Raw genomic sequence first — 16224 nt, forward strand, 5'->3', positions numbered from 1 at the left:
CACACTGCAGTGCGGTACTGAGGGAGTACTGCACTGTCTTCACACTGCAGTGCGGTACTGAGGGAGTGCTGCACTGTCTTCACACTGACACTGCAGTGTGGTACTGAGGGAGTGCTGCACTGTCTACACACTGCAGTGTGGTACTGAGGGAGTGCTGCACTGTCTTCACACTGCAGTGTGGTACTGAGGGAGTGCTGCACTGTCTTCACACTGACACTACAGTGCGGTACTGAGGGAGTGCTGCACTGTCTACACACTGACACTGCAGTGCGGTACTGAGGGAGTGCTGCACTGTCTACACACTGACACTGCAGTGTGGTACTGAGGGAGTGCTGCACTGTCTTCACACTGCAGTGTGGTGCTGAGGGAGTGCTGCACTGTCTTCACACTGCAGTGCGGTACTGAGGGAGTGCTGCACTGTCCTCTCACTGCAGTGCGGTACTGAGGGAGTGCTGCACTGTCTTCACACTGCAGTGTTGTACTGAGGGAGTGCTGCACTGTCTTCACACTGACACTGCAGTGTGGTACTGAGGGAGTGCTGCACTGTCTTCACACTGACACTACAGTGCGGTACTGAGGGAGTGCTGCACTGTCTACACACTGACACTGCAGTGTGGTACTGAGGGAGTGCTGCACTGTCTACACACTGCAGTGTGGTACTGAGGGAGTGCTGCACTGTCCTCTCACTGCAGTGCGGTACTGAGGGAGTGCTGCACTGTCTTCACACTGCAGTGTTGTACTGAGGGAGTGCTGCACTGTCTTCACACTGACACTGCAGTGTGGTACTGAGGGAGTGCTGCACTGTCTTCACACTACAGTGCGGTACTGAGGGAGTGCTGCACTGTCTTCACACTGACACTGCAGTGCGGTACTGAGGGAGTGCTGCACTGTCTTCACACTGCAGTGCGGTACTGAGGGAGTGCTGCACTGTCTACACACTGCAGTGCGGTACTGAGGGAGTGCTGCACTGTCTTCACACTGACACTGCAGTGTGGTACTGAGGGAGTGCTGCACTGTCTTCACACTGCAGTGCGGTACTGAGGGAGTGCTGCACTGTCTACACACTGCAGTGCGGTACTGAGGGAGTGCTGCACTGTCTTCACACTGCAGTGCGGTACTGAGGGAGTGCTGCACTGTCTTCACACTGCAGTGCGGTACTGAGGGAGTGCTGCACTGTCTACACACTGCAGTGCGGTACTGAGGGAGTGCTGCACTGTCTTCACACTGACACTGCAGTGTGGTACTGAGGGAGTGCTGCACTGTCTTCACACTGCAGTGCGGTACTGAGGGAGTGCTGCACTGTCTTCACACTGCAGTGCGGTACTGAGGGAGTGCAGCACTGTCTTCACACTGACACTGCAGTGTGGTACTGAGGGAGTGCTGCACTGTCTTCACACTGCAGTGCGGTACTGAGGGAGTGCTGCACTGTCTTCACACTGACACTGCAGTGTGGTACTGAGGGAGTGCTGCACTGTCTTCACACTGCAGTGTGGTACTGAGGGAGTGCTGCACTGTCTTCACACTGCAGTGCGGTACTGAGGGAGTGCTGCACTGTCTTCACACTGACACTGCAGTGTGGTACTGAGGGAGTGCTGCACTGTCTTCACACTGCAGTGCGGTACTGAGGGAGTGCTGCACTGTCTTCACACTGACACTGCAGTACTGAGGGAGTGCTGCACTGTCTTCACACTGCAGTGCGGTACTGAGGGAGTGCTGCACTGTCTTCACACTGCAGTGCGGTACTGAGGGAGTGCTGCACTGTCTTCACACTGCAGTGCGGTACTGAGGGAGTGCTGCACTGTCTTCACACTGACACTGCAGTGTGGTACTGAGGGAGTGCTGCACTGTCTACACACTGCAGTGCGGTACTGAGGGAGTGCTGCACTGTCTTCACACTGCAGTGCGGTACTGAGGGAGTGCTGCACTGTCTACACACTGCAGTGTGGTACTGAGGGAGTGCTGCACTGTCTTCACACTGCAGTGTGGTACTGAGGGAGTGCTGCACTGTATTCACACTACAGTGCGGTACTGAGGGAGTGCAGCACTGTCTTCACACTGACACTGCAGTGTGGTACTGAGGGAGTGCTGCACTGTCTACACACTGCAGTGCGGTACTGAGGGAGTGCTGCACTGTCTACACACTACAGTACGGTACTGAGGGAGTGCTGCACTGTCTACACACTGCTGTGCGGAACTGAGGGAGTGCTGCACTGTCTACACACTACAGTACGGTACTGAGGGAGTGCTGCACTGTCTTCACACTGACACTGCAGTGCGGTACTGAGGGAGTGCTGCACTGTCTACACACTGCAGTGTGGTGCTGAGGGAGTGCTGCACTGTCTTCACACTGCTGTGCGGAACTGAGGGAGTGCTGCACTGTCTTCACACTACAGTACGGTACTGAGGGAGTGCTGCACTGTCTTCACACTACAGTACGGTACTGAGGGAGTGCTGCACTGTCTACACACTGCTGTGCGGAACTGAGGGAGTGCTGCACTGTCTACACACTACAGTGTGGTACTGAGGGAGTGCTGCACTGTCTTCACATGATGTGGGGATGCCGGCGTTGGACTGGGGTGAGCACAGTAAGACGTCTTACAACACCAGGTTAAAGTCCTACATGTTTGTTTCAAACACGTAGGGGTGGTAGATATAAGACAGATGTCAGAGGCAGTTTCTTTATTCAGAGAGTAGTAGGGGTGTGGAATGCCCTTCCTGCAACAGTAGTAGACTCGCCAACTTTAAGGGCATTTAAGTGGTCACTGGATAGACATATGGATGAAAATGGAATAGTGTAGGTCAGATAGGCTTCAGATGGTTTCACAGGTCGGCGCAACATCGAAGGCCGAAGGGCCTGTACTGCGCTGTAATGTTCTATGTTCTATTAGCTTTCGGAGCACTGCTCCTTCCTCAGGTGACAGGTCATTCAATGAGTGGTCGCTTCCACTTAAATTAGTGAGCCGAATGTACAGAATTGAGATATAATTTGTTGTAGTAATATTATTAAAAACCCTGGTTCAAATCCATACAGCAGTATGTCGTCTAAAGCTGTGATTAAGGGTTCGTAAAGATTTTAACCATTTACTTGTTTACAGAGAGATGGCTAATGGAATATTGTTTGTGTTTAGGAGGTTCCCTGGGGTGTAGATCATTGCTTATGAAGATTGAGCTTTGTCCTCGCTAAGCAGGTCGTTGGACAGCTTAGTAGGAGGGGCGACAAGGTGGCGCAGTGGTTAGCACTGCTGCCTCACCGCGCCGAGGATCCGGGTTCAATCCCAGCTCTGGGTCACTGTCCGTGTGGAGTTTGCGCATTCTCCTTGGGGAAGAGCGAGCTGTTCGTTGTACAGCCAGGGGACCAGGAGGGGGGGATTGGTAGGCTCCCACTAAAAAGGGCGGCAAGGAGCTTCAGGTACTTGGGGGTCCAGGTGGCCAGGAGCTGGGGGGCCTTGCACAAGCTTAACCTCACGAGGCTGGTGGAGCAGATGGAGGAGGAGTTCAAGAGATGGGACATGTTGCCGCTGTCTCTGGCGGGTAGGGTGCAGTCAGTCAAGATGACGGTGCTCCAGAGATTTCTGTTCCTGTTCCAGTGCCTCCCCATCCTTATCTCGAAGGCCTTTTTCAGGCAGGTTAACAGGAGCATTACGGGGTTTGTGTGGGCGCACGGGACCCCGAGGGTGAGAAGGGTGTTCTTGGAGCGGGACAGGGATAGGGGGGGACTGGTGCTGCCCAACCTCTGTGGGTATTATTGGGCTGCCAACCCAGCAATGGTGCGTAAGTGGGTAATGGACAGGGAAGGGGCAGCATGGAAGAGGATGGAGAGGGCGTCCTGTGTGGGCACGAGCCTGGAGGCGCTGGTAACGGCGCCGCTGCCGCTCCCTCCAACGAGGTATACCACGAGCCCGGTGGTGGCGGCTACCCTCAAAATTTGGGGGCAATGGAGGCGGCACAGGGGGGAGGTGGGGGCCTCGATACGGGGAAACCACCGGTTTTTCGCGGGGAGAATTGATGGAGGGTTCCTCAGTTGGCACATGGCAGGTGTTAGGAGGTTGAGGGACCTGTTTGTAGACGGGAAGTTTGCGAGCCTGGGTGAGCTAGAAGGGAGTTTCGGGCTCCCCCCCAGGGAACACCTTTAGGTACATGCAGGTAAGGGCGTTTGTCAGGCGGCAGGTGGCAGAGTTCCCTCTGCTGCCGCCACGTGGGGTTCAGGACAGGGTGCTCTCGGGGGTGTGGGTTGGAGGGGGGAGGATCTCGGACATATACCGGGTGATGCAGGAGGTAGACGAGGCCTCGGTGGAGGAGCTGAAGGGTAAATGGGAGGAGGAGCTGAATGAGGAGATTGAGGAGGGGACGTGGGCGGACGCCCTAGGAAGGGTGAATTCCTCCTCTTCTTGTGTGAGGCTTAGCCTCATACAGTTCAAGGTGCTGCATTGGGCTCACATGACCGGGACTAGGATGAGCCGGTTCTTCGGGAGCGAGGACAGGTGTACTAGGTGCTCAGGGAGCCCAGCAAACCATGCCCATATGGTCTGGGCATGGCCAGTGGTGGGGGAACTCTGGAAGGGGGTAGCAAGAACGGTGTCGAGGGTGGTAGGATCCAGGGTCAAACCGGGCTCGAGGCTCGCAATATTTGGGATTGCTGAGGAGCCGGGAGCGCAGGAGGCGAAAGAGGCTGGCATTCTGGCCTTTGCGTCCCCAGTAGCCCGGCGTAGGATTTTGCTTCAGTGGAAGGATGCGAGGCCCCCCAAGCGTGGAGGCCTGGGTCAACGATATGGCGGGGTTTATTAAATTGCAGAGGGTGAAATTTGCCCTGAGGGGATCAGTGCAGGGGTTCTTCAGGAGGTGGCAGCCTTTCCTGGACTTCCTGGCAGAACGGTAGAAAAAGGCCAGCAGCAGGAACCCGGGGGGGTGGGGGGGGGGGGGGGGGGGGGGGGGGTCCCTTTGTTATGGGCTGAAGGGACGTGTATATTTATTCTTTGCTAATGTTGGACGTTAATTTATTTCTTCTTTTTGTATACCGGGGGCGGGGGGGGGGGGGGGGGGGGGGGTTGTTCTTTCTGTTCTTAGTATTTTCTGTTATTGATATTGTGAAAATCTGATCTAACATTTTCTTTTCTTTAAAAAGAGTTTGCGAATTCTCCCCATGTTTACGTGGGTCTCACGCTCACAACCCAAAGATGTGCAGGGTAGGTGGATTGGCCGCGCTAAATAGCCCCTTAATTGGAAACAAAAATTAATTGGATACTCTAAAATTTTTTTTTTTTTTTAAAAGCTTAGCGGGAGGAGACTGGAGAAGGCCTCATCCAGCAGAGGGCAGCAGAGCAGAGCTACTGATCAGCTGTTCCGGGGAGATTTGCATACGTGCAGTGCGGTCAGCCTAAGTTGAAGGTGGTTTGTGGAGGGGCTGTTGTCAAGTGACAGTTAAACCCGAAACACTTCTCCTCTAACCAACCCCCCCACCCCACGGTGGTTGGGAAGCGGGAGCAGGGGCCTGTCGTGAAGGTGAGTGAGTGTCTTTAAATTTGCTTACCTTTCAGCGGGAGCAGGGTTTGAGGTAATATCAGGTAAGCTCTTCCTTTCTTTTTCTTTTTCTTGTTTTTTTTTAAATCTAGAGGTGATGTCAGGGAAGGCAGTACAATGCTCCTCCTGCAGAATGTTTGAGGTGAGGGACGCTGTCAGTGTCCCTGCTGATTCCATCTGTGGGAAGTGCACCCAACTCCAGCTCCTCAAAAACCGTGTTAGGGACCTGGAGCTTGAGCTGGATGAACTTCGGATCATTCGGGAGGCAGAGGGGGTCATAGATAGGAGCTTCAGGGAAGTAGTTACACCAAAGACTGGAGATAGATGGGTAACTGTAAGAGGGACTGGGAAGAAGCAGTCAGTGCAGGGACCCCCTGCGGTCGTTCCCCTGAGTAACAAGTATACCGCTTTGGATACTTGTGGGGGGGACGACTTACCAGGGGTAAGCCATGGGGTACGGGCCTCTGGCACGGAGTCTGTCCCTGTTGCTCAGAAGGGAAGGGGGGAAAGGAGTAGAACATTAGTAATTGGGGACTCAATAGTCAGGGGCACAGATAGGAGATTCTGTGGGAGCGAGAGAGACTCACGTTTGGTATGTTGCCTCCCAGGTGCAAGGGTACGTGATATCTCGGATCGTGTTTTCCGGGTCCTTAAGGGGGAGGGGGAGCAGCCCCAAGTCGTAGTCCACATTGGCACTAACGACATAGGTAGGAAAGGGGACAAGGATGTCAGGCAGGCATTTAGGGAGCTAGGATGGAAGCTCAGAGCGAGAACAAACAGAGTTGTTATCTCTGGGTTGTTGCCCGTGCCACGTGATACTGAGATGAGGAATAGGGAGAGAGAGCAATTAAACACGTGGCTACAGGGATGGTGCAGGCGGGAGGGATTCAGATTTCTGGATAACTGGGGCTCTTTCTGGGGAAGGTGGGACCTCTATAGACAGGACGGTCTACATCTGAACCTGAAGGGCACCAATATCCTGGGGGGGGAGATTTGTTAGTGCTCTTTGGGGGGGTTTAAACTAATTCAGCAGGGGCATGGGAACCTGGATTGTAGTTTTAGGGTACGGGAGATTGAGAGTATAGAGGTCAGGAGCACAGATTTGACTTCGCAGGAGGGTGCCAGTGTTCAGGTAGGTGGTTTGAAGTGTGTCTACTTCAATGCCAGGAGTATACGAAATAAGGTAGGGGAACTGGCAGCATGGGTTGGTACCTGGGACTTCGATGTTGTGGCCATTTCAGAGACATGGATAGAGCAGGGACAGGAATGGTTGTTGCAGGTTCCGGGGTTTAGGTGTTTTAGTAAGCTCAGAGAAGGGGGCAAAAGAGGGGGAGGTGTGGCGCTGCTAGTCAAGGACAGTATTACGGTGGCGGAAAGGATGCTAGATGGGAACTCTTCTTCCGAGGTAGTATGGGCTGAGGTTAGAAACAGGAAAGGAGAGGTCACCCTGTTGGGAGTTTTCTATAGGCCACCTAATAGTTCTAGGGATGTAGAGGAAAGGATGGCGAAGATGATTCTGGAAAAGAGCGAAAGTAACAGGGTAGTTGTTATGGGAGACTTTAACTTTCCAAATATTGACTGGAAAAGATATAGTTCGAGTACATTAGATGGGTCATTCTTTGTACAATGTGTGCAGGAGGGTTTCCTGACACAATATGTTGACAGGCCAACAAGAGGCGAGGCCACATTGGATTTGGTTTTGGGTAATGAACCAGGCCAGGTGTTAGATCTGGAGGTAGGTGAGCACTTTGGAAACAGTGACCACAATTCGGTGACCTTTACGTTAGTGATGGAAAGGGATAAGTATACCCCGCAGGGCAAGAGTTATAGCTGGGGGAAGGGCAATTATAATGCCATTAGACATGACTTAGGATGTGTAGGTTGGAGAAGTAGGCTGCAAGGGTTGGGCACACTGGATATGTGGAGCTTGTTCAAGGAACAGCTATTGCATGTTCTTGATAAGTACGTACCAGTCAGGCAGGGAGGAAGGGGTCAAGCGAGGGAACCGTGGTTTACCAAAGAAGTGGAATCTCTTGTTAAGAGGAAGAAGGAGGCCTATGTGAAGATGAGGCGTGAAGTTTCAGTTGGGGCGCTTGATAGTTACAAGGAAGCGAGGAAGGATCTAAAGAGAGAGCTGAGACGAGCAAGGAGGGGACATGAGAAGTCTTTGGCAGGTAGGATCAAGGAAAACCCAAAAGCTTTCTATAGGTATGTCAGGAATAAAAGAATGACTAGGGTAAGAGTAGGGCCAGTCAAGGACAGTGGTGGGAAGATGTGTGTGGAGGCTGAGGAGATAAGCGAGATACTAAATGAATACTTTTCGTCAGTATTCACTCAAGAAAAAGATAATATTGTGGAGGAGAATGCTGAGACCCAGGCTATTAGAATAGATGGCATTGAGGTGCGTAGGGAAGAAGTGTTGGCAATTCTGGACAAGGTGAAAATAGGTAAGTCCCCGGGGCCTGATGGGATTTATCCTAGGATTCTCTGGGAAGCCAGGGAAGAGATTACTGAGCCTTTGGCTTTGATTTTTAGGTCATCATTGGCTACAGGAATAGTGCCAGAGGACTGGAGGATAGCAAATGTGGTCCCTTTGTTCAAGAAGGGGAGTAGAGATAACCCCGGTAACTGTAGGCCGGTGAGCCTAACGTCTGTGGTGGGTAAAGTCTTGGAGAGGATTATAAAAGATACGATTTATAATCATCTAGATAGGAATAATATGATTAGGGATAGTCAGCATGGTTTTGTGAAGGGTAGGTCATGCCTCACAAACCTTATCGAGTTCTTTGAGAAGGTGACTGAACAGGTAGACGAGGGTAGAGCAGTTGATGTGGTGTATATGGATTTCAGTAAAGCGTTTGATAAGGTTCCCCACGGTCGTCTATTGCAGAAAATACGGAGGCTGGGGATTGAGGGTGATTTAGAGATGTGGATCAGAAATTGGCTAGTTGAAAGAAGACAGAGAGTGGTAGTTGATGGGAAATGTTCAGAATGGAGTTCAGTTACGAGTGGCGTACCACAAGGATCTGTTCTGGGGCCGTTGCTGTTTGTCATTTTTATAAATGACCTAGAGGAGGGCGCAGAAGGATGGGCAAGTAAATTTGCAGACGACACTAAAGTCGGTGGAGTTGTAGACAGTGCGGAAGGATGTTGCAGGTTACAGAGGGACATAGATAAGCTGCAGAGCTGGGCTGAGAGGTGGCAAATGGAGTTTAATGTGGAGAAGTGTGAGGTGATTCACTTTGGAAAGAATAACAGGAATGCGGAATATTTGGCTAATGGTAAAATTCTTGGTAGTGTGGATGAGCAGAGGGATCTCGGTGTCCATGTACATAGATCCCTGAAAGTTGCCACCCAGGTTGATAAGGTTGTGAAGAAGGCCTATGGTGTGTTGGCCTTTATTGGTAGAGGGATTGAGTTCCGGAGCCATGAGGTCATGTTGCAGTTGTACAAAACTCTAGTACGGCCGCATTTGGAGTATTGCATACAGTTCTGGTCGCCTCATTATAGGAAGGACGTGGAAGCTTTGGAACGGGTGCAGAGGAGATTTACCAGGATGTTGCCTGGTATGGAGGGAAAATCTTATGAGGAAAGGCTGATGGACTGGAGGTTGTTTTCGTTAGAGAGAAGGTTAAGAGGTGACTTAATAGAAGCATACAAACTGATCAGAGGGTTAGATAGGGTGGACAGCGAGAGCCTTCTCCCGCGGATGGAGGTGGCTAGCACGAGGGGACATAGCCTTAAATTGAGGGGTAATAGATATAGGACAGAGGTCAGAGGTGGGTTTTTTACGCAAAGAGTGGTGAGGCCGTGGAATGCCCTACCTGCAACAGTAGTGAACTCGCCAACATTGAGGGCATTTAAAAGTTTATTGGATAAGCATATGGATGATAAGGGCATAGTGTAGGTTAGATGGCCTTAGTTTTTTTCCATGTCGGTGCAACATCGAGGGCCGAAGGGCCTGTACTGCGCTGTATCGTTCTATGTTCTATGTTATGCTTGGGATACAGTTGATGTCATTTATGGGAGGAGCCAGGTCTGTCTGTAGTTTTGCAGTTTGCCATAGGATTTTAGTCTGACAAAACAGAAGGATTTTCAGGTTGTTCCTGAAACGGTCTCTCTACAAAGGTCTGCACAGAGAAACAAGTAACCCTGATTGTTAATGTTATTTATGTGGCATTGAACAGTATTGGGTTGCTTATTTGGCAAGTACAGTGGCAGGTGTAGATAGTGAATTAAAGATTTTTCCTCCATTTTATTTAATTTAAGAAGTGTTTTGATTGTTAACTGGAAAGCTATTACTGTGTTGTTGATGTGAGTGATTTTGTGTTTAAATTAAAGTTTATATGAATATGAAAGACACCTGTTGGTTAAATCTCTCCTGTGGTTCAGTAGTCTTCCTTCACAGTCTTGCGATTATGATCCCTGACCCGACCCCAACAGTGGCTGGGGTACCGGACAGAAACCCCAATATTTTAATTAATTTGTACGACTGTGACAAAAGGATACTTTGCTCCAGGAGTGATTCCACCCACTAATCGAGATATGGCATATTAAAACAACTTTATAGCTCACAAAGTATTACTAACTTTATCATAAAGACAACTAGCTTTCAATTACCAGTTAAACAATGCTTAACAATACAATGAAACAATCCTAACTGCTATCTTTATCTCCACTCAAAGAAAATCCACCTCGGGTCAAAATCCACATTTAAATAGTTGGGGAGACTCAAGAATACTTGCTGTGGACAGATGTCTTGGATAAACCACTATGACAAAGACAGATCCTTCAGGAATCAGCTGCAGATTCTTGCCTGTCTCATCTTAGTGTTTAAACTGTTTGCCTCTGAAATTGCTTCAATCTTGTTCACAGGCAAATCTAACCTCTCTGTGTTGACAGCAGATGCTTCTTATGTGTCCACATCCCAATCTAAAACTGAATCTCAAAACTCAACACCTGACATCTTCCTCACTTGTTCCTCCCAACAGAAGCAAACAATATCCATAGCTTGAATGAATTATGATCCCACTTCTATGATGCTTTAATTGTACTTGTCTCCAAAAGTGTCCACTGCCTTTCAAACCAGGATATTTATGAACGTGACTGCAGCAGTTAAACACAAGGCCAGGCGTTTATCCCTTACTGCACCAAACACACAACATCTCTGAAATTCCTCCATTCATCACACTTCCCAATTGCAAATTATTGCCGTACGCACAGTCCTAACATTAGGAATGATGAGAAAGCCTAAATTGTCACAACAATGAGGATACCAGTTTATTCAGATTCAGTTTAACGGAGAATGTAGGAATTTCAGATATATACTATAATATATACCGGTACCCCAGCCACTGTTGGGGTCGGGTCAGGGATCATAATCGCAAGACTGTGAAGAAAGACTACTGAACCACAGGAGAGATTTGACTAATAGGTATATTTTATGTTCACACAAACTTTAATATATACCAGGGGCTGGTTTAGCACAGGGCTAAATCACTGGCTTTGAAAGCAGACCAAGGCAGGCCAGCAGCACGGTTCAATTCCCGTACCAGCCTCCCCGAACAGGCGCCGGAATGTGGCGACTAGGGGCTTTTCACAGTAACTTCATTTGAAGCCTACTTGTGACAATATGCAATGTTCATTTTTTTTCATTTCATAATATGTGTATCAGACACAGTAATGCTCAAAGGTCTGGGTTCGTGTGTGTATGTACCTGCTGCAGCGAGGGTTTTTGAAATCTTGGTTTAAAAGACAGACAGACACTCTGGTGACAGAATGATAATTAAAGCATCGTAAAAGTAAGATCATCATTTGTTTAAACATAGTGTTTATCTAAATAGGGTTAATGGCATTTTGTTTATAAAAAGGTTCCATGGGGTTTAGATAATGGAGGGGTTGTGATTATCCTTTAGAGATGATGTAGCTAATGGAAGGAGCCTGGCATTATGATGTAGCTAATGGAAGGAACCTGGCATTATGATGTAGCTAATGGAAGGAGCCTGGCATTATGATGTAGCTAATGGAAGGAGCCTGGCATTATGATGTAGCTAATGGAAGGAGCCTGGCATTATGATGTAGCTAATGGAAGGAGCCTGGCATTATGATGTAGCTAGTGGAAGAAGCCTGGCATTATGATGTAGCTAATGGAAGGAGCCTGGCATTATGATGTAGCTAATGGAAGGAGCCTGGCATTATGATGTAGCTAATGGAAGGAGCCTGGCATTATGATGTAGCTAGTGGAAGGAGCCTGGCATTATGATGTAGCTAGTGGAAGGAGCCTGGCATTATGATGTAGCTAATGGAAGGAGCCTGGCATTATGATGTAGCTAATGGAAGGAGCCTGGCATTATGATGTAGCTAATGGAAGGAGCCTGGCATTGAAGCTGTCAGGTATTGAGTATCAGTTTATATTTTGCTCTGAACAGAACAGGAGCTTTTGGTCAAATGCTGGGAAGTTAAACAGCAGTTTGACGCAGACAAGACCATTAGACACAGGAGCAGAATTAGGCCACTCGGCCCATCGAGTCTGCTCCGCCATTCAATCATAGCTGATATTTTCTCATCCCCATTCTCCTGCCTTCTGCCCATAACCCATGATCACTTTATTAATCAAGAACCTATCCATCTGTCTTTTTAAAAAAAAATTTAGAGTACCCAATTCATTTTATCCAATTAAGGGGCAATTTAGCGTGGCCAATCCACCTACCCTGCACATCTTTGGGTTGTCGGGGTGAAACCCATGCAAACATGGGGAGAATGTGAAAACTCCACACAGACAGTGACCCAGAGCCGGGATTGAACCTGGGACCTCGGCGCCGTGAGGCAGCAATGCTAACCACTGTGCCACCATGCTGCCCCTCTATCTCTGTCTTAAAGACACTCAGTGATTTGGCCTCCACAGCCTTCTGCGGCAAAGAGTTCCACAGATTCACCCACCCTCTGGCTGAAGAAATTCCTCATCTCTGTTTTATAGGATCGTCCCTTCAGTCTGAGATTGTGTCCTCTGCTTCTAGTTTTTCCTACAAGTGGAAACATCCTCTCCACATCCACTTTATCCAGGCCTCTCAGTATTCTGAAAGATTCAATAAGTTCCCCCTCATCCTTCTAAACTCCCAACGAGTACTGACTCAGAGTCCTCAACCGTTCCTCGTACAAGCTCTTCATTCCAGGGATCATTCTTGTGAACCTCCTCTGGACCCTTTCCAAGGCCAGCACACCCTTCCTTAGAGACAGGGCCCAAAACTGCTCACAATACTCCAAATGGGGTCTGACCAGAGCCTTATACAGCCTCACAAGTACATCCCTGGTCTTGTATTCTCGCCCTCTTGACATGAATGCTAACATTGCATTTGCCTTCTCAACTGCCGACTGAACCTGCACGTTAACCTTAAGAGAGTCGTGAACAAGGACTCCCAAGTCCCTTTGTGCTTCTGATTTCCTCAGCATTTCCCCATTTAGAAAATAGTCTATGCCTAAATTCCTCCTTCCAATGTGCATAACCTCACACTTTTCCACATTGTATTTAATTTGCCACTTCATTGCCCACTCTCCTAGCTTGTCCAAGTCCTTCTGCAGCCCCCTTGCTTCCTCAATACTCCCTGTCCCTCTTCAGATCTTTGTATCATCTGCAAACTTAGCAACAGTGCCTTCAGTTCCTTCTTCCAGATCATCATGAAGGATCTCTCTCTCTTTCAAAGCAGTTTCTCCAAAACATCTCAATATAGCAAGTATTCCTGTGTTTGCTAACTGTATTTAAAAGTGGATTTTGGCCTGAGATGAGTTTTGCCTGAGTGGAGATAAAGGATAACAGTTAGGAGTTAGTGTTTCATGTTATTGTTAAGCATTGGTTAACTGGTAATTATATGATATTTTCTTGATGATGTTGAAGTTAGTTTAATCCTGTGTTAGTAATAAAGTTGGTTTAATTTCCCTATTTGTCTAAGGAGTCATTCCTGAAGCATCCTTTCCTCAGAGTCTCAAAAATTAAATAATGTTTTCGGGTTTCTGTCTGGTATCCTAGCAACTGCTGGGGTCTGGTCTGGGATCGTAACAGAAGCAATACTTGATTCAACATGTATATTTGTACAGAATCAGTACAAAAGAAATTTCAGCTTCATATTTGCAGCCATCCCCAGCTCCTCAGAAACCACATTAGGGAACTGGAGCTGGAGCTGGATGAACTTCAGATCATTCGGGAGGCAGAGGTGGTCATAGATAGAAGCTTCAGGGATGTAGTTACTCTGAAGAATCAAGATAGATGGGTGACGGTGAGAGGGGCTGGGAGGAAGCAGTCAGTACAGGGATCCTCTGTGGTCGTTCCCCTCAGTAACAAGTATACCGTTTTGGATACTGTTGAGGGGGACGACCTACCAGGGGTAAGCCACGGTGAACGGATCTCCAGCACTGAGTCTATCCCTGTGGCTCAGAAGGGAAGGAGGGAGAGCAGGAGAGCAATAGTTATTGGGGACTAGATAGTTAGAGGGACAGATAGACGGTTCTGTGGCAGCGAAAGAGACTCACGGATGGTATGTTGCCTCCCGGGTGCCAGGGTCCGTGACGTCTCGGACCGTGTTTTCAGATTCCTTAAGGGGGAAGGGGAACAGTCACAAGTCATGGTACACATCGGTACCAACGACATAGCTAAGAGAAGGGACGGGGATTTAAAACAGGAATTTAGGGAGCTAGGGTGGAAGCTGAGAGCCAGGACAAACCATGTTGTCATCTCTGGTTTGTTGCCGGTGCCACGTGCTAGTGAGGTGCGGAACAGGGAGAGAGTGCAGATAAACACATGGCTGCAGGGATGGAGGGAGGGAGGGTTTCAGTTACGTGGATAATTGGAGCACATTCTGGGGAAGGTGGGACCTGTACAGACAGGACGGTTCGCACCTGAACCAGAGGGGCACCAATATCCTGGGAGGGAAATTTGCTACGGCTCTTCGGGGGGGTTTAAACTAAGTCAGAGGGCTGGGAAAACGAGCTGTCGCCCAGAAGCCAGTGTTGAGAGTAGTGAGGTACTGAGGAGGGTATCAAGGTCACAGGAGTGTACCAGCAGACAGAAAGGGTGCAAAGGAGATTTACCAGGATGCTGCCTGGTTTGCAGGATAGGTCTTATGAGGAAAGGTTGAAGGAGCGAGGGCTTTTCTCTTTGGAGCAGAGGGGGATGAGAGGCGACTTAATAGAGGTTTATAAGATGATGAGGGGGATAGATAGAGTGGACATTCAGAGACTATTTCCTCGGATGAATGTAGCACACCAGAATGACGGAGTGGGATAGCTTGATCTTGGTTTCGGACAATGCTCGACACAACAGCGAGGGCTGAAGGGCCTGTTCTGTGCTGTACTGTTCTATTCTATCTATATTTCCTTGTATAAATAGATATTGGGGCTAGTTTAGCTCAGTTGGCTGGACAGCTGGTTTGTGATGCGGAGCGAGGCCAGCAGCACGGGATCAATCCCTGTACCGTCTGAGGTTATCCATGAAGGCTCCGCCTTCTCAACCTTGCCCCTCGCCTGAGGTGTGGTGATCCTCAGGTTAAACCACCACCAGTCAGCTCTCCCCCTTAAAGGGGAAAGCAGCCTATGGTCATCTGGGACTACTTTAGATATTGGCCCAAATCATTCGGTCAGCAATGATGCAGAGGACATTGCAGCTGACTGCAAAGATAACTGCATACTTACCTTTCTGCGTCCATGTAGCTGGGTCACTATCCAGATTGCATCAGCAATGATCCAGCACAACTATCCATGGGGAGCAATGGGAAAGAGGAGAAACACAGAGGACAGAGCATCTATTCACAACATCACCTGCTCTGTTCAGGAAGGTTATTAAAGGTTTTAAGGATTTTCAATGGAGTGGGTGAGAGTGAATGGGCAGGTGGGATCCTGCTGTGTAGATTCCCTGTTTCCTACTTTCCAACTACAGTTGTGACTACAGTTCAACGTAAATCATTGGCTGGGTAGCAGTTTATGACATCCTGACAATGTGCAAGGCACTGCAGAAATTCTCGCTTGTTCTTTTATAGAGGCAGCTAGCAAATGATTTATAACATTAGTCTCTGCAACACCAATTATTTCAGGAGAATTCACACACAACTTACAAATAAAAGGACTGTCCCCTCTCGTTTTCAGACGTAGTCCATCTCCAATCTCCAACTCAATATTTTCCATCTCTCTCTCCGGGATCCAGAACGCCAAGCTCTGATCAGGTGTGTGCTTCTCAGAGATTCTCAACAGCTCGGGTTTATTAATCAAACTCTTCAGCTCATCCACTGAAATCTGATCTGTTTGTCCCTTTGCTTCCACTTCTATCACACAAGAGAAAACAAGAGAAGAATGAACAACAGGTCCAGGAGCCCCAGAGCCTCAACCTCTGCACCATTTTCAACTCCTCGGATTTTACGACCATTTTCACATCACTTGCTGCTCACTACGGTTTCACCTTTTCTGTTTTTTAGTTCTTTAACAGAGCCGAACTCTGACCCCATTGTTCAACAGTCCCCCGCTGCCCAGAAAGGCTGACATTGATCTGTCAACAATCCCCATCTTTCAGCACGAATCAAGTAAGATGGACTGAATGGTCTTGAACATCTATAACCGCATTTGTCTACTGGGCCCTTACCAACACAGAATTCAGAACAAGGAAGATGCCAAATGTCAGTTTCCTCCAAACATCGATAAGCTCCTTACTCAGGAACAGAAACAGGA

The 16224-nt window shown here is 48.8% G+C and overlaps 1 protein-coding gene across 1 annotated transcript in view; it reads right to left on the reverse strand.

The window, feature by feature from the left end:
• The window catches only part of LOC119974803 (arpin-like), a 30226-nt gene extending 14222 nt beyond the window's left edge, over positions 1-16004 (reverse strand). The window contains exons 1-2 of the mRNA XM_038814067.1: positions 15959-16004; positions 15618-15824 (exon numbers count right to left, since the gene is read on the reverse strand). Of these exons, the coding sequence (XP_038669995.1) occupies positions 15618-15824; positions 15959-16004 (253 nt within the window). The remainder of the gene's footprint in view (positions 1-15617; positions 15825-15958) is intronic.
• Between the last annotated feature and the right edge of the window lie 220 nt (positions 16005-16224).

This window comes from Scyliorhinus canicula, chromosome 12 (genome assembly GCF_902713615.1).
Source record: "Scyliorhinus canicula chromosome 12, sScyCan1.1, whole genome shotgun sequence".
Lineage (NCBI taxonomy): Eukaryota > Metazoa > Chordata > Chondrichthyes > Carcharhiniformes > Scyliorhinidae > Scyliorhinus > Scyliorhinus canicula.